This window comes from Scyliorhinus canicula, chromosome 16 (genome assembly GCF_902713615.1).
Source record: "Scyliorhinus canicula chromosome 16, sScyCan1.1, whole genome shotgun sequence".
In the NCBI taxonomy this organism is placed as follows: Eukaryota; Metazoa; Chordata; class Chondrichthyes; order Carcharhiniformes; family Scyliorhinidae; genus Scyliorhinus; species Scyliorhinus canicula.
In genome coordinates, this window is record NC_052161.1 from 62,678,401 (window position 1) to 62,696,931 (window position 18,531).

Sequence of the window (18,531 nt, forward strand, 5' to 3'; positions counted from 1 at the left end):
AATTGTTCTTGATGCAGTAACACAGAGGGTTTATGAGGGTAATGTGGTTGATGTGATGGAAGCCGGCATCTTAAAAAAGCGTTTGATGAAATGCACGTAAACAGGCTTGTCAGAAAAGTTGAAGCCCGTAGAATAAAAAGGACAGTGGTACCATGATATGAAGTTGGCTGGCCAATGGAAAATGGAGTAGTGGTGAATGGTTGTTTTTCTGGCAGAAGGTATGTAGTGGGAGTCTCCAGGGGCCTGTTAGCGGACCACTGCTTTTCTTGGTCTGTATTAATGAGCTAGACTTTGTGGTGCAATGCACAACTTCAGAATTTGAAGATAATACCAAATTTGGAAGTAATAGTGAACTGGGAAAAGGATGTGATAAACTTCAAGAGGACATGTGGAATTTAATGCAGAGAAGTATGAAGTGATACATTTTGGTAGGAAGGAAGAGATCAATATGTTTACGATAAAACTATATAATTCTCAAGTAGGTGCAAAAGCAACGGGACCAATGAATATGTACACAAATTGCAGATAGCAGGATGGGTTAAAAAAGCTGTTCAAAAAGTATACGGTATATTGTGCTTTATAGAAGCATAGAGTATAAAAGCACAGTAGTTTGAGTAACACTGGTTCGGCCTCAGTTGGAGCATTGTGTCCCATTTGGGACAATGCCCTTTAGTAAGGATGTGAAGCAATTGAAGAAGGTGCAGAAATTATTTACAACAATGGTTCCAGGGACGAGGAACTGTCACATGGAGAAACTTGGGTCGTTCTCCCTCTGGGGAGAATGGGTTGAGAGAAGATTTGTTTGCGATATTCAGAATCGCGGGGGTGTGGACAGCTTAGTTATGGAGAAAATATTCCCACTGGCAGAAGGGTAAAGAGCAAGAAGACACTGAATCAGGGTTATTGGAAGAAGCAAGAGCAACATGAGGGAACAACTTTTTACGCAGCAGATGGTTAGGATACGTAATACATTGCTTGAGATTTGTGAAGGCAGACTCAACCATGGCTTTCAAAAGGGAATTGGACAATTATCTGAAAAAGATTTGCAGAGCTACAAGGGAAGAGCAGTGGAGTGGGGCTAGTGAGTAGTTCTTGGAGAAAACCAGCATGGACACAACAGGTTGAAGGGCCTCCTGTGCACTTAACTATTTTATATTCCCATGATCCATGGGGCTTTTCACAGTAACTTCATTGCAGTGTTAATGTAGGCCTACTTGTGACAATAAAGATTTTTATTACTATATAAATCTGGTACTTTTTTTTGATAAACAACTTTATTAAGACATTTTGGCACAATAAAGAACAATAATATAAAACAGTGCAAAAAACAATCATTACAGTGCAAAAAACCCAGCTCCCCTCCCACATGGACCAGCCTAACTGGCCCCCAAACCTACGTTACCCTAACCACCCCCCACCGCTGATGATTAATTTTCCGCGAAGAAGTCGATAAATGGTAGCCACCTCCGAGCGAACCCATACAGCGACTTTCTCAAAGCGAACTTTATCTTCTCCAGACCGAGAAAGCTCGCCATATCTGATAGCCAGGCCTCCGACTTCGGAGGTTTTGAGTCCCTCCATGCCAGCAGAATTCGTCGCCGGGCTACCAGGGAAGCAAAGGCCAGAACGTCAGCCTCTCTCTACCCCTGGACTCACGGGTCCTCCGAAACCCCAAAAATAGTCGCCTCTGGACTCATCACCACCCCTGTTTTCAGTACCCGGGACATAACATCTGCGAACCCCTGCCAATACCCACTGAGTTTTGGACATGCCCAAAACATGTGGACATGGTTCGCCGGCCCTCCCGAACATCTGGCGCACCTGTCCTCCAATCCGAAAAATGTCCTCATCCGGGCCACTGTCATGTGGCCTCTGTCCTGCTCAACGCTTCCGCCCATAAGCCCTCTTCTATCTCGCCTCTGAGCTCCCTCCGCTCCTATAAGTTCTTTATATATATCCGAGACCCTCCCCTCCCCCACCCATCCACTGGACACTACCCTGTCCTGGATCCCCCTGAGTGGCAGGCGTGGGAAGGACGGAATCTGTCTGTGTAGAAAGTCCCGCATCTGCAGGTACCTGAACTCATTCCCTCTCGCCAGCCCAAATTTCTCCTCTAACGCCCTCATGCTCGGGAAGCTCCCTTCCAAGAACAAATCCCCCATCCTCTCGATCCCAGCCCTCCGCCATGCTCAGAACCCACCGTCCATATTGCCCGGGGCAAACCGGTGATTGTCGCAAATTGGGGACCAAACTGATGCTCCCATTTCCCCCACATGCCTTCTCCATTGGCCCCAGATCCGCAAAGTCACCACCACTATAGGGCTGGTGGAGTACCGTGCCGGCGGGAGCGACCGGGGCGCCGTAACCAGGGCTGCCAAGCTAATCCCCCTGCACGAAGCGGCCTCAATCCGCCCAGTAGTATTTAGTGAAGTTTGGCAGCACCAGCCCCCCTTCCCCTCGGTTCGTCTCGAGCATCACTTTCTTCCGCTGCGGGGACTTTACCGCCCACAAATCCCATAATCATTTTATTAACCTTCTTGAAAAAAGACCGCGGAATGAAAATGGGGAAAGCGAACAGGAATCTCTGGAGGATCATCGTTTTAACCGTCGGCACTCTCCCCGCTAGTGTCAGTGGGAGCACATCCCACCTCCGAAACTCTACTCTCATTTGCTCCACCAACCGAGTCAAGTTCAACTTGTGCAGACGACCCCAGTCCCGCGCCACCTGTATCCCTAAGTATCTAAAACTGTCCCCCACTAACCTGAACGGCAGCCCCCTCAACCTACCCTCCTAGCCCCTCGCCTGGACTACAAACAACTCATTCTTTGCCATGTTCAGTTTGTACCCCGAGAACCGGCCGAATTCCTTCAGGATTCCCATGATTTCATCCATCCCAGCCACTGAATCCGTGATGTATCAGAGCAGGTCGACGGCATATAATGAAACTGTGTTCAACCCCCTCCCCCGTACCAGCCCTTTCCAGCCTCTAGAAGTTCTTGGGGCAATTGCCAGAGGCTCTTTTGCTAACGCAAACAGCAGTGGGGAGAGGGGACACCCCTGCCTTGTCCCACTGTACAGTCTGAAATGGTCAGAAGTCGTTCTGTTCATCCTCACACTCCCCTCCGGAGCCTGGTACAACAGTCTGACCCAGTCAATAAAGCCCTCCCCGAACCCAAAACGTCCCAGCACCTCCCATAGATAGTCCCACTCAACCCGGTCGAAAGCCTTCTTAGCATCCATTGCCACAACTACCTCTACCTCCTTACTCTCCGGGGGCATCATGATCACATTCAGCAGCCTTCTTAGGTTGGCCACCAGCTGCCTGCCCTTGACGAACCCAGTTTGATCTTCCATAATGATGTCTGGCACACAGTCTTCAATCCGAGCCGCCAAGAGCTTGGCCAGAATTTTAGCATCTACGTTGAGCAGAGAGATCGGCCTATAGGACCCATATGCCTCCGGGTCTTTGTCCCGTTTCAATATCGGGGAGATGGTGGCCTGTGACATCGTCGGGGATAACACCCCTCTGTCTATTGCTTCATTAAAACTCCAGGCCAGCCCCGGCCCCACTATCTCTGAGAAGTTTTTGTAAAACTCCACCGGATACCCATCTGGCCCCAGGGCTTTACCCGATTGCGTGGCCCTCAAGCCCACCAATATTTCTTCAGTTCTGATCGGGGCCCCCAACCCGTCTACCAATCCCCTGTCCACTTTTGGGAAGGTCAGTTCATCCAGAAAGTGTTTCATCCCCACCTGCCCCGGGGTGGGGCGGGGGGTTCCGAGAAGTAAAGCTTGCTATAGAAGCCCCTGAACACATTGTTCAGCCCCGCCGAATCCCCTACCAAGTTTTTCACCCCCTGTCGACTACCTTCCCTATTTCCCTGGCCGCTTCCCTCTTCCTCAGTTGCTGTGCCAGCATTCTGCTGGCTTTCTCCCCGTGCTCATAAATCGCACCCCTCGCCTTCCTAAGCTGCTCCACAGCCTTACCTGTGGACAACACCCTAAACTTAGTCTGTAGCCTTCGCCATTCCCTTAATAGCTCTGCCCTCAGGAATAAATTTGGTACTTTTAGACACTTCCATAAGGACAGCATGGTAGCACAGTTGCTTCACAGCTCCAGGGTCCCATGTTCGATTCCCGGCTTGGGTCACTGTGCTGAATCTGCACTTTCTCCCCGTGTCTGCGTGGGTTTCCTCCGGGTGCTGCGGTTTCCTCCCACAGTCCAAAGATGTGCAGGTTAGGGTGGAGGTGTGGGCTTGGGTCGGCTGCTCTTTCCAAGGGCCAGTGCAGACTCGATGGGCCTAATAGCCTCTTTCTGCACTGTAAATTCCAAGATTCTAGTTGATTAAAGGGGAAATTGGTTCAGTTTTACCAATGCAGATTTGAAAATTAGAAGTGGCAAAGCTATGACGGTAAATATTTATTGATGAGCGATTTATACTTATTCCTCAGATTCTTTTTTGCGCAGTCGGTCCAGCTCGGATCATGAAGCTACAGCGATGATGAAAGCTCAGTTCATGAGCCTTTGGGATGGTCTTGATACTGACTTCAACTGTCAGGTATTTGATTTTAATGTTGATAACTTGCATCTTTTTGTCACCTGTAGGCTTGACTTACCAAGTTCATTCCTTGCTTGTCTTCTGTGCTCCGTCCTACACATACTCTTAACTTCATAACTGTGTTATTTGAATTCTATCTTGCACCAAGTCTTATTTCCATGTCCTTGCCTCCCTCCATTGACTCTCCATTTCCCAATGCATTTAACTTAAGATCTTCATCCTTGTTTAAAAATTGTCCTGTCGCCATGCCACGTCTTTTGCAATCTTACTACCAGGCCCCTTTTTGGTTAGTGTTTTGCCTATCATTGCTTGACATTCTGGAAATCTCTCGCAAATATGTTCACGTAGCTGTCTTGCTCTCTCTCTCTCTAAACATGCATCTAACTCTGCTTTTAGCCATCTCCCTTCTCTTCTACTGTGTAATGTTAATTTTCCATTTCCTGAAGTACTTTAGGACTTTTATTATGTTAACAAGATTATAAGTGCAGAGTTTTATGATAAAATATTATTGTGTTGTACATAGATTATTATGTCTTTGAGCTTAATGATTGATGTAATTGGTTAAAGTTGTCACATTGTTGAAATCTATTTCCACTAACATTTGCAATTTGGCATCATTCAGCGGTAAAACAGGTTATTGCCCCCTGCTGTACAAGTTACAGGCTGTAGACTGCACAGAATGAGTGAAAATGTTTCCCTTATTTTTTTTAAAAATAATTTTTATTGGAATTTTTTACAGAAAATATAAAATATAACAACAAACAATGAAATGCAACAAAATAACCCATAACAACTGTAACACCCCCCAGACCGTATCAACGCATGTATCATATCCCCCCCCCCCCCCCCCCCAACCCCAACAAGAGAACTTAAAAATAAATTAAAATTAAATAAACAAACATAGTCATCGTCTCCCCCCCTCCCCCCCCCCCCCCCCCAATGTTTCCCTTATTGTTTAACACATGAGTATAATAACCCACGTGCTTCTGTTATCCTTTAATCAGTAATTGCAATTGTGGTCCAGTGTCGACTGCCATTTAAAAAATATGTATTATTGTCTGTAACATTCAAATAGTTCAATTTTGTTCCACATTTTATTATTATTTGGTGTGTGACTTTGAAAAATTAATGCTCTTTTTTCAACACATTGGTAATTAGAATCTCTGCATTCTCCTTACTTGAAGTTGTTGACTCCTTACCACCACTGGCTCACTTAAGTGATCATTATCCGTATATGAGCCTTATATGAGCCTTACGGGTAAGTGCTGGTATTCAACCATTGGACTATCACAGCCAAGCTCTTCTAGCCTGGCTTCACCTGACATCCATTGTTGCACGCTTGCAGCAGGAGTTTCTGAATAGCGAGAATCAAAAACTTGCCTAATTTTGCCCCCACTCATTAAATCTGGGAATTCAGCTGAGTCACACATGGGGTAAACTTGCTGAGCCATCTGGGAATCCCATATAGGAATTATTTTCATTTGAGCAATATAAGTAACATGATTAGATGAGTTACTTTTCAAAAGTAAGAGAGCTCTTGACAATCTATCTCCTGTTATTTCAATTCATTATTAATGCAGCATATGTGTGCACTTGGTTTCCCAATAAAAACTGTAAATTTACAATTATTTCCAGGAGTAAGAATGTGTAACTAAATTAATTTCCCCCTTTGCTTGCTATGTCTGAACTATAAAAATGAAGTAATTTGCTTCAGGGTATGAATTCAGTTTTAAATATATAGTCTACAATTTCTATTAATGACATAATTCAATAAATAATTTACCTGCTGGAATTGTGCTTCCATTAAAGACTTGTATTTTGGAGAAAGGGTGGGAGTAGAGATTTGTGCATATTAACCTTTAGATCCATACTGTTTTTTTAATTTAAAAAATCCATGTTGTATTCAATGCCTAATACCTGTTTTATTAGGTGATTGTGATGGGCGCTACAAACAGGCCACAAGATCTTGACTCTGCCATATTGCGACGGATGCCAACAAGATTTCACATAAAGCAACCTGTAAGTACAGCTACAGGTATAATGCTGTTGGACTAATGATTAATCCAAACTTTTCAATAGATTCTACAGGTGGTGATAACAGAGAATGTTTGGAGTGATTTGTGTATTAATTTCAAAAATGCAAGATCTCTGAAAGGCAACATTGTTGGGGAAAATCTGATTGCATTTAGCGAATAGCTTATTTCCATAACACATTCACTTTTGGAGTGTATTGACTGACTGACGAGTTGCTAAACTAGGAGAAAACAATATTATCCAGAACTAGAGAGGAAGCAGATAACAAATTAGTTTCACGATTTCATATTCTTCCTGTTAAAGAAGTAAACAAATCCTGTGAACCGTTGCTAAGAATCTCTGTAAATAAAGCTTGCTTGCGCCAAGGGATGTCAATGGCACCATGATTTTACTTTTCCATGATGACTGCCGGTTTAAAATTAGGAATTTGAATTGAATTGGCAATGATGTGAGAAATACGTTTGAGGCAGATCTAATTTACAAATTTGGACTGCAAGGTTGCATTTTGCTAAATATTAGGGCAAATCTAACTAGCTTGTGGTGGATGAAATTATGTATTTCTCACATCATTGCCACATTGCAAAACTGGCTGTGGATTTAATGAGACAAATTAGCTTGGGACATGTTGATACTTTGGAGACAAGATGAATCAACAATGATAAGAATAAACACTATGATTTAACGGGTGGTTAATTGAGGGTCAGGAATGTAGGACAAAAGAAAGATATGCAGATAAAACCATTTGGAAAGCAGATCTGGATTAGGACATTGAGAAAGTTGAATTATTGTTGAATTATTGTCGTCGTCCCCCATTCAGGCATTGGTGGGGACACTTTGGATCTTTGCAGTGAGATTTTCTGCTTCGGTGTCAGGAGAGCAAATCAGGAAATTGTGCCCTCCTGCCATTTAATTTTAATGTAAAAAAAATTATGGGGGATAGTGTACAGAAGGAAGCAAGGAATACAGAAGGTGCTCAGAGATGTGGAGCAGAAAGTTTCCTTGCATTTTGGGGAAGTTTGAAACAGTTATAAATGAAGGCAACAGAGAGAGTACAGCATGGTTTGTGGTTCGAGATGGGGCTTGAGCTCTCATCAAAACAGGTTAGCAACACCCGGTATATCTGGTATTCAATCACATTGAGCTACTTTTTAAAGCAGCATTAAACTGTAATTCCTTCCCAAGGATATGCCAGCATAATCTGAATGTTTCTGTGATTTTGGATTGTTTGAGAACTTTTGGAATAAATGGGCTACATGACCTAAAAAAAAAATGTAAACTCTGCATTTCCAATGCAAGTTGTTTAGATGTTGATGAAATGTTAGAAATAAGCATAAATTGCACTCCTTTTAACTGTTGCCATGAGCAAGTCGTTAAAAGGTGCAATCAAAAAGAAATGTTAAAACTATGATCTTGACTTGGATTTGGGATTGATTTTGGTTACTGTCAAGGGTGGATGTGTTGCAACGGCAAGACGTACAGGGACATAATTTCTTATTTTAAACAATTGCTTCAAAGCTTCAGGATTTTTATCGGACAAAACCATTCTTGCCTCCATGTAATAAATACAACAATGCATCTGCATTCCTTCCCCATCAAAGAATATCAACATGCTGGGGGTTACCATTGACCAGAAACTGAACTGGACCAGACATATAAGTACTGTGGCTACAAGAGCAGGTCAAGAGGCTGGGAATTGTGTGGAAGTAACTCACCACCTCACTGTCCACCATCTAAATTGCACAAGTCTGGAGTGTGATGGAATACTCTCCACTTGCCTGGATGAGTGCCGCTCTAAAAACACTTGAGGAGCTCAACACCGTCCAGGACGAAGTAGCTGCATAATTGACACCTATCTGTCACTGATACACAGTGGCAGCGGTGTGTACCATCTACAATTTGCACAACAGCAACTCACCAAGGTCCCTTTGACAGCACCTTCTAAGCTTGTGACTTCTACTGCCTGAAAGAACGAGGCAGCAAATGCTTAGAAAACACCACCAAGTCACACACCACCCTGACTTGGAATTATATCACCATTCTTTCACTGTTGCTAGGCCAAAATCCTGGATCTCCTTCCATAACACCAATGTGGGTGTATCTACAAAGCAGTCCAGGAAGGTAGTTCAGTATCAACTTCTCAAGAGCAATTATTTATTTATTTATTTATTAAAAAAAATAAATTTAGTGTACCCAATTCATTTTTTTCAATTAAGGGGCAATTTAGCATGTTCAATCCACCTACATTGCACATCTTTGGGTTGTGGGAGTGAAACCCACGCAAACACGGGAGAATGTGCAAACTCCACACACTGACCCAGAACTGGGATCGAACCTGGGACCTCGTCGCCATCAGGCAGCCCGTCATCAGCTAATTAATTGTACGTTTCAATACATACAGATTGTAACGCATGTGCTAATTATTATTATTTTTCATGATTTTACATCACCATGCTGCCCTCTCGAGAGCAATTATTGATGGGCAAAGAAAATGATGGCCTGGCCAGTGACACCCACATCCTGTGAAAGTATTAAGAAAGCAGTTGCATCATTAATAAATAGCACATGCTTCCCCATGTCTGCATGGGTCTCGCCCCCACAACCTAAAGATGAGTAGGTGGATTGGTCATGCTAAATTGCCCCTTAACTGGGGGGGGGAAATTGGGTACTTTAAATTAAAAAAATAATAATAATTAGCACATGCGTTGCAATCTGTATGTACTGAAACGTACAATTAATTAGCTGATGACGGGCAGCGCAGCAGTGGCACAGTGGTTAGCACTGCTGCCTAATGCACCGAGGACCCGGGTTCAATCCCGCCTCCGGGTCACTGTCTGTGGAGTTTGCACATTCTCCCCGTATTTGCGTGGATTTTACTCCCACAACCCAAAGATATGCAGGTTGGGGGATTGGCCATGCTAAATGGCCCCTTAATTGGAAAACATGAATTGGGCACTGTAAAAATTTAAGAAAATATTAGCTGATGACACGGTTCGGGCTTTTGACATAGCTTCCTAACAATGCTATTTTTCAATTTGTGGGCTCAGAGATAAGGTATAGCGTTTAAGTTAATTTTGTGTTTCTGTATTTGAAAGGCTTGCTACATTCTATTGGTTTAGTTGCATGCATGGTAATGAGGATTTATGACATAAAAGCAAACAGGATTTAAAGGACTACCTGGCTGTTTCTCAGCAACCATGACTGCCCTAGGCCCGAAGGAACTTTTCAGTTAGTTGTAAGCTAGAGCCAGGAGAAGCTGGACAGGATAGGGGAGCTGCGAAGAGCAAACTTCCCAAAAGAACAAAAGAAAGTCCCAGAAACCAGGGAGTTGGGGCAAAAGCTTGTCTCAGGAAGATCGTTAAGTTAAAGAAACAAAGAACAAGAAGTTGAACAAGGACCTGTTCCACCTGATTGTTTCTAATTTTTCCAAGTACCCTTCCATAACATCCTTCATAATGACTTTTAACATTAATTCAGCCTGTTTTGAAGCAGTAATGTTCTATTAACATGGCAGGGTACCTAAAAGATTGTGCGTAAGGTTGAATGCACATGTCAACCTAAAACAGAGGAATACTAAAAGGAGAGATTGAAATCCTGGAGGTGGATCCTTGGTAATGGCATCCAAGAGAAAGATTTGTTTGGGGAAAGTAGAGTTCCAGTGAGATCAGTTGGTTCGCACTGAGACAAGCATCTGGGGGGATTTGATGAGAAATCCAGAGAAGGGTGACATCTGTCAGTTGGTGTCATAGAGTGGTGTGTCTGACCACAGTTAGCCTATTGGTTTACAGGGACTGTGTCCTTACTGAGAACATTGGAGGAAAATATATTTCTTGTAACTTGTGTTAACCATACAAATCTGTGTATATCTGCAAAGATGAAGTCTAGGTGAAGTAGTGGCATATTATAGTTAATCTTTTCTTGTTTAATAAAGATTTTATTATTTTGTTAAAATTTAATCGGTAGTCGTGCGACTTTGTTCATCCATGACTTTAAACAGAAAACAAAAGTTATTGAGCCGGAGTTCTGCTCTGGCCCCTGACCACCCATAGTAACATCAACTAGGATTGTAACAGGACATATGTAGACCATGTACATGTCTGGAGTGTGATAGAATACTCTCCAGTTGCCTGGATGAGTGCAGCTCCAAAAATACTTGGGAAGCTCAGCACCGTCCAGGACAATGCAGCCGCATAATTGGCGACCCATCCATCACTGATGCACAGTGGCAACAATGTGTACTGTCTAGAATTTGCACAGCAGCAACCCACTTTTTAAATCTGTAACAGGACATAGGAAGACCATCAAGATGGGTTCAGAGTTGACCGATGCAGAAAAATGAAAAGCAATACATTTTGATAGTGAGGAAACCGTTTTAACTTAAATGGTAAGAATATAAATAGTTTAGAGGAGTAAGAGATTTTGCCATTTAAACTGGTCATTAAAAGTGGCAATACAATTGGACACGGCCATAAAAAAGGTGGATTTTAGGTGGTATTTGACAACATAAAAGATCAAAGTGTGGTCATATTGAACTTGTACAAAATTCAAAGGATATAGTGATAAGCCAACAAGGTTGTCTGAGCTAAACTGAACAAAATTGCCCTCTTCTGTTTCTGGATGACATGAACCAATATCCGTATTTTTTTCTATGTTGTATTATTTTCCCATACCGAGGAAGTACTAAATTTGTTCTTTATTTAACAGAATATTGAGCAACGGAATTCAATTCTGGATTTAATTCTACGAAACGAAGAGGTATGTGGCTTGCAGCAAAAGGAATTAAAATTGACTCCATGCTTTTAGTTGGATTGCCAAATGTTTTCCAAATTGGGTTGGGTTTAGATTCTTTTATCATATAACACATAAATAAGCCTCCAAAGGCCTCTCGTGATGGTTGAGAGATTTATTATTTCTTTATTATCTTCCCAGGTCATGGTTTAGAAAGCAAGCCACGGGACGAGGCCTAAACTCATGATCTGGAGACATGAGTTTGAATCTCAAACTACCAGTTGTTTTAAAAATCCATCTAATTCATTGATGTCCATTCAGGAAGGGAATCTGCTGTCGTCTGTGTATGACTCCAAATTCACAGCAATGTGGTAGACACTTAACTTCCCTCTGAAATGGCCAAGCAAGCCACTCAGTTGAACATCAGACTTCATGGCATTAACACATCAAGATCCATCAACGCTGCAAATTTCTCCTCACTAACGTCTAGGAACATGTGCTAAAATTGGGAGAGCTATCCCACAGGCTAGTCAAGCAACAGTCTGCCAATCAGACTCCATAAAAACAGCTAATTATGTAGTGGCTTTAATGCAATAAAACATCTCAATGAGCACAACGGAGGGCAGTACAAGAGAAAATGAACCATATATGGAGGGATTGGGGCAGATTACCATAAGCTTGAGGTCGGTTTTAAGGAGAATCTTAATGAAGGAAAGCAAGATAGAGAGGCGGAGAGATTTAGGGAATAAATTTTAGGGCCTAGGCAGCTGAAGGCAAGATCACCAATTATAAACGATTAAAATCAGAAATGCTCAAGAGGCTGGAATTAGAGGAATACAAATATCCAAGAGGTTTTTATGGCTGGAGGAGTTTGTCTGGATAAGTGCATCTGCAACAGCACTGAAGAAACTATCCCTTCCAGGACAAAGAGCCTGTTTAATTGATACCACAGCAACTCCCTCCACCACCAACACACCATGTTTTCAGTGTGTACATCTATGAGGCACTGCAGCCGATGCCCAACAGCGGGCCACCTCTTGCCACCACAAAACACTCTATGAGAAGGGAGGACAATCCCACCCATTATCTCTGACTTGTGGTCTAGTCTGCTTGTTCTGAACTCTTAACTTGGATAAAATGCAGAGTAATTCCTGTTTATTTGTCTCAGTCGAAGTTGAGAACTCAAGTGTTAAGAATCTATAGGTCAAGAGCTTCACAGGTGTGTATTTTTGTAACATTGTATTGTTAACCAATAACACCTTTCCAGAATTGGCTCACCCCATAATTTTGCAATTATACTTCTCCAAAATAGTTCTTGCTGGTTTTCCATTTTCTGTTCCATTAACTTCAGTTTGTCAAATAATCAGTTATCATATTTCCATCTGACAAAACCAGCATGCAATTCATTCTCTTGATTTATATTGACCCCCTGCCCCTCTATGCATTCACTTTTAAATCCTAATACTTCAAATCCTATTCAAATCCTCTGACTGTTTCCAGCTTTGCATAGTTTCTTGGTCCTTGGGCTGTGTGTGAATCTCGAATTGCGGAAGGCATTGCATTCACTCACGCTGTTTGACATTCCTGGGTGTTGATTCTATTTGTTGAAAACAAATTTTTGCCCCTCGGGATGTTTCCATTTGTCTTCAAGTTTCAGGTTATCCACGCACTCATTTTGAATTCTGTTTTCATACCTGGTCAACTGACTATTCATCTCTCTGCCAGGTGTGTAGGTTGATTCCTTTCTCTCCCCATCCTCCTGTGAGAAAGCATGCAACCATAAGAAGTCTCTTTGGCATCACGAGCTTTAGTTGAAAGCTTACTTTGGGCGATGGCGCATAGGCATTCTGCCACTGTATAGAGGTGCAATACGCTAATATGTCGGCAGCCAGACCCACTGACCTCCAGTTTGAAAATGAATCAACTTCTTTCGTATGCTAGTCACTTCTGAAATGAAATTTAAACCCCGTATAAACTGTATTCTGTTTCCTGTTAATAGGTGGACCGGTGCTTGAACTTGAGTGAAATTGCAAAGGAAACCAATGGCTTTTCAGGGAGTGACCTGAAAGAACTCTGCAGAGATGCTGCCATGTTTTGTGTCCGAGATTATGTGCATGGCTCTGATGAGGAGGAAAGGTTGGTATAAATCGTGTCTAGTTAAGGTGTCGTTTTTAGTGTAGCGTTTAAACAGATGGATGGATTTATTTATTGTCACAATGAGAAGTATTTTTCTGCATGCACCTCAAACAGATCATTTAGTACGTGAAAAGAAAACACGTAATAGGGAAACACAAGGTACACAATGTAAATACATAGACACCGGCATCGGGTGAAACATCGAATGTAGTATTAATCAGATCAGTCCATAAGAGGGTCATTTAGGAATCTGGTAACAGCGGGGAAGAAGCTGTTTTTCAATCTGTCCATGCCCATGCGTGTTCTCAGACTTTTGTATCTCCTGTCTGATGGTAGAAATTGGAAGAGTGAGTAAGCCGGGTGAGAGGGGTCTTTGATTATGATGCCCAAGGGAGCGGGAGTTGTAGATAGAGTCAGTGGATGGGAGGCAGGTTAATGTGATTGACCCGAGCAGTTGCCATACCAGGCTGTGATGCAGCCAGATAGGTGCACCTGTAATAGTTGGTAAGTGTCAATGTGAACATGCCAAATATCCTTCGTTTCTTGCGGAAGTATAGGCGCTGTTGTGCTTTCTGGTTGTACAATTCCCAGTCTGAGAGCCAAACAATTTCATTCACCAACTGTACAATGAATGTTGAATTATCTGAGCAGGATGATGGGAACTTGGGGTACCAGCAATTTTGTTTTCAGCTAATGTATACATCCTATCAGTCATGCCTTTAGCACTGTTAACATCAGGGCCCTGAATATAACCACAGTATGAATCGTTAGATTGTGCACAGCAAATAAAATAGCTCTTTCAGGCTGTGAATCAGTACTTGTTTAATATTTTGAAATGAAAATCGCTTATTGTCACAAGTAGGTTTCAAGTGAAGTTACTGTGAAAAGCCCCTAGTCGCCACATTCCGGCGCCTGTTTGGGGAGGCTGGTACGGCAATTGAACCGTGCTGCTGGCCTGCCTTGGTCTACTTTCAAAGCCAGCGATTTAGCCCTGTGCTAAACCAGCCCCATTAACAGTCTTTTAAACCTTCAAGTAGTGATTGTTCTTTGAAGCTCTTGAATTGTGCAATTTCACTAACTGAGAACACAATTTAATGATTTCTTGCAAAATTCTCAAACTAATATTGAAGTCAAGATTCCTGCAACTACAATTTGTTTACGCTCCTTTTGTTTAGTAAACTGATATTAATGCTGTTGACATTGAGAGATTAATTAATGATCACTTAATAAATGGTTCTTGACAAGCAACATATGTCTGAACAGCTTCTGTTTGTTAATTACTTAGTGACATTGAAGTATCACACACTTTATCGTTTTTCTCTCTGATTTTCTTTATTCTTCTCATTACTTTTTTTGTGTACTTTATTTTCAGTTCTTGTTTCCTTTCTCACATTTTCTCTCTCGCACTATCTTTCTCGTTCTATCCATCTCTTTTCACTGTTACTCAGACTGCCATGTCTGAGAGCATGGTTTCCATCAATTTGTTTAGATCACAGAATAGACTGTCATGTGAGAGCACCTTTAAGAAATGGGTGCTTAAGAAATGTACCTTTAAGAAATGGCTATTTATCAGTGATGTCAGAGTGTGGGTGGAGCTGGGCTGTCTGTCAGCTTTTGACTTTTGTTTTAGGCTGTTTGCTGCAGGGTGTGTTTTAGTTTCATTTTCAGTGCTGGAGCTGAAGCCAGACAGAGCAGGTATATTGTTGATCTCTCTGCCATGAAAAGACTATCACTTGATCATATGGTGAATTCAGGATTATAAATGTTCTCAGTAGTGAATGTAAACCTAATATGGGGCAGCAGGGTAGCATGGTGGTTAGCATAAATGCTTCACAGCTCCAGGGTCCCAGGTTCGATTCCCGGTTGGGTCACTGTCTGTGTGGAGTCTGCACGTCCTCCCCCTGTGTGCGTGGGTTTCCTCCGGGTGCTCCGGTTTCCTCCCACAGTCCAAAGATGTGTGAGTTAGGTGGATTGGCCATGCTAAATTGCCCGTAGTGTCCTAATAAAAGTAAGGTTAAGGGGGGGGTTGTTGGGTTATGGGTATAGGGTGGATACGTGGGTTTGAGTAGGGTGATCATGGCTCGGCACAACATTGAGGGCCGAAGGGCCTGTTCTGTGCTGTACTGTTCTATGTTCTATGCTTCTGGTAAAAGGTGTTTTAAGTCTTATGGATGTTAAAAGGAAAGCTTAACGGATTCCTTAGTGTTGTATTCTTTGGGTGTTGTATTTTAATTAATGGTTGCTAAGATGTTCACTGTATGTTTTAAAAAGGTTAACTTGAGTTCATAGAATAAACATTGTTTTGCTTTAAAAAATACTTTTCCATTTCTGCTGTACCACACCTGTAGAATGGACCATGTGCTCCCCATACCACAATCTATTAAACATTGTGGGTCAGCTGAACTCCATGATACACTTTGGGGTTCTCTAAACCCTGGCCCATAACAAGACAAAGTTTCTGCGGGAATATTGGATACTTGATCATAACATTTCCGTGTTACTAAGTTTTGTGATACCTCACACTCTGCAACCAGTTGCTGAGGATGATCATAAATTATACATCCTTTGGTTGTGCTGACATTTCTAGGTCAGGTATAGGGCTTGATGGTTTGAAGTGAATGTGTGGTGCCTGAAAAACTATGTTGAATTCTCAATGACAGCTTTGTTATCTATTTGTTTATCTGTATTAAAGTTGTGTGCCTTCATTTCGCATTGCGATAAGCCCCCACCAATGATGTGCAAAATATAAATCTATAATTTGAAAATTGTTTTTTAAACTTGATGAAAGTAGAGAAATGCCGCTGCTTCCCCCGCTAGAGCTGCCCTTTATGTAATGAAGCTTAATAAACTGTAATTTGTGCAATACCACCCACAAATAACCTGATCCTGTTTCTCCTTTCATTATGTTAATTGCAACCCAGATAGAAGAGATGTGAACCAGGATGGGCCCTCAATCCTCCACTGCTCACATGGTGCTTGGAATAGTTTGTTTTGGATACAATTTGACTATCAGAAATTTATTTTTTAAAAATTTGTTCAAGGGCTGTGGGCTTTGCTAGCTAGGCCAGCATCTATTGCCCATCCCTAATTGCCCACAAGAAGGTGGCGACGAGCTGCCGCCTTGAACCGCTGCAGTCCTTGTGGTGTAGGTACACCCACAGTGCTGTTAGAGCTTCCACGATTTTGACCCAGCAACAGTGAAGGAACGGCAATACAGTTCAAAGTCAGGATGGTGAGTGGCTTGGCAGGAATCTTCTAGGTGGTGGTGTTTTCATGTATCTGCTGCCCTTGTCCTATTAATGATTATTGGTAATGGTCATGTATCACAGCACAAGCCGTGCTGGAAATCATATTCTGATACAAAGGACCAAATAGGAACACAGAATTTTGTTCCAGTGAGCAGAAAAAAACTTTGTTCACAATCTATTCTAGTTATTCACGTACAGAATAAGCAAATGCTTCTTCATTTAACGTATCCGTGATGACTGTTAATGCTGTTTCTGTGTCTGTTTCAATAGTAATAAGGACAAACTGCGACCCATCAAACAACAGGACCTCCAAAGGGCAATAGTGAAGATGCGAAAATCGAAGGGAGCTACTACTTTGAATGACTTGCAAGAACACCTCGGTGTAGACTGAGGGTAAACATACCTGCCGAGTTACCAAGGACAAATTGAGCTGTATTTTTACTGGGTGACTTGGCTGAATGATGGCTATCTCTCTGCTAACTAATGGAGCTGCATTTGGGAAAAGATGGGGGGTGGGGGGAGATTGGAGTGGGATGGAGTTGTTTCTCAAATTGTATTTCTGTGAATTTAATATCACCCATCCACTAGTTCTTCAGGTCCATATTCACAGAAATCTTTACACCGAACTATTTGTGTAATTCCTCTTGACTGGGGCTTGTGCATATACATATACTAGGAATTTCTGTATATTAGTACTGATAGTGAATGCATTGGTATCATTGTTTAAGATTTAATATTGGAAGAAAACTACTTGAATGATATAAATACAGTGAGGGGAACTCGAGTGGTTTTTTAAGACACAATGAAAGTACTGACCGGTTGCACTGCAATCTGCATCATTTAATAATGAATCAGAGAGCACTTAAGAGCTCTAAAACTGAATAAATAATATGAAAACTATTCAAAGCAGTTTCTGACATTTGGTTGAGCCATAGCCATGTTTGTTTTTTAATTTAATTATATCTAGGATGGTTATGCTTTTTAAATGTATTTTTTATTTTATGGTTCAATGTAAATAAATGTCTAAAGTCTGTCACATATTGTATTTTTTATCTGTTCATTATCATCAAGGTGTTCAAATATACTGACTACTGTTTGTCACTATATTTTTCAAGGATATCTTAAGCTTTGTACAAAGCATTTTGAGTCCTTGCACATAAGCACTATTTCAGAAATGAAAACCTTTTACAAGAGCTCAAGTGAACACAACATTGTTTTATATATTTAGGAAGAGAGGTTTAACATTTTGTTATTGCAATTGAAGTAAGTATGGGGCAACTAATAGAGCTTTTCAAAACAAAATGAAGGATTGAGTCTACATATTGGCTGTTTATGACCAGCGCACAATTAACAGGATAAAGGGGGATTTTGTAAGAACCTTTTTAATATTAAGTTTATTAGAACATCGATCGTTTGGCCACAAATGACTGTTGGGGCAGATAATGAAACACCATTAATATGTATATGAAAAGAATCTTAAGTGCATATTGGGTAAGACCTGCCAATGTATTTATAGTAGATAGCTGCAGTTATAGAGCTTGCACTAGATCAAGTGTTGTAGTTTCAATTTCAAGTCCACCATCAGTGTATTAAATCGTTTGAATCTGGTTAATTTAAATTTTCTTTCTCTGTGATAATTTTTTTTAAATTACCAGTTAGTGTACGCTTAGTTGAGATTTGCCCCAGTAACAGTTGCTGGTTGCTTGAAGTAAACAAACCCCATAACATCAAATTATCCGGTTTCCTAAGTTCCAAGGATTTCAACATTTTCAAATTTTGATCCTGATGGGGAGATCAAAGTGAGTTTTTGATTTAGAATTAACTCTGT

General features: G+C 41.7%; 1 protein-coding gene across 1 annotated transcript in view; it reads left to right on the top strand.

The window, feature by feature from the left end:
* The window catches only part of atad1b (ATPase family AAA domain containing 1b), a 58,419-nt gene extending 40,632 nt beyond the window's left edge, over positions 1-17,787 (top strand). The window contains exons 6-10 of the mRNA XM_038821563.1: positions 4,454-4,560; positions 6,490-6,579; positions 11,296-11,346; positions 13,319-13,455; positions 16,974-17,787. Of these exons, the coding sequence (XP_038677491.1) occupies positions 4,454-4,560; positions 6,490-6,579; positions 11,296-11,346; positions 13,319-13,455; positions 16,974-17,094 (506 nt within the window). The 3' untranslated portion in view covers positions 17,095-17,787. The remainder of the gene's footprint in view (positions 1-4,453; positions 4,561-6,489; positions 6,580-11,295; positions 11,347-13,318; positions 13,456-16,973) is intronic.
* Positions 17,788-18,531: the final 744 nt, after the last annotated feature.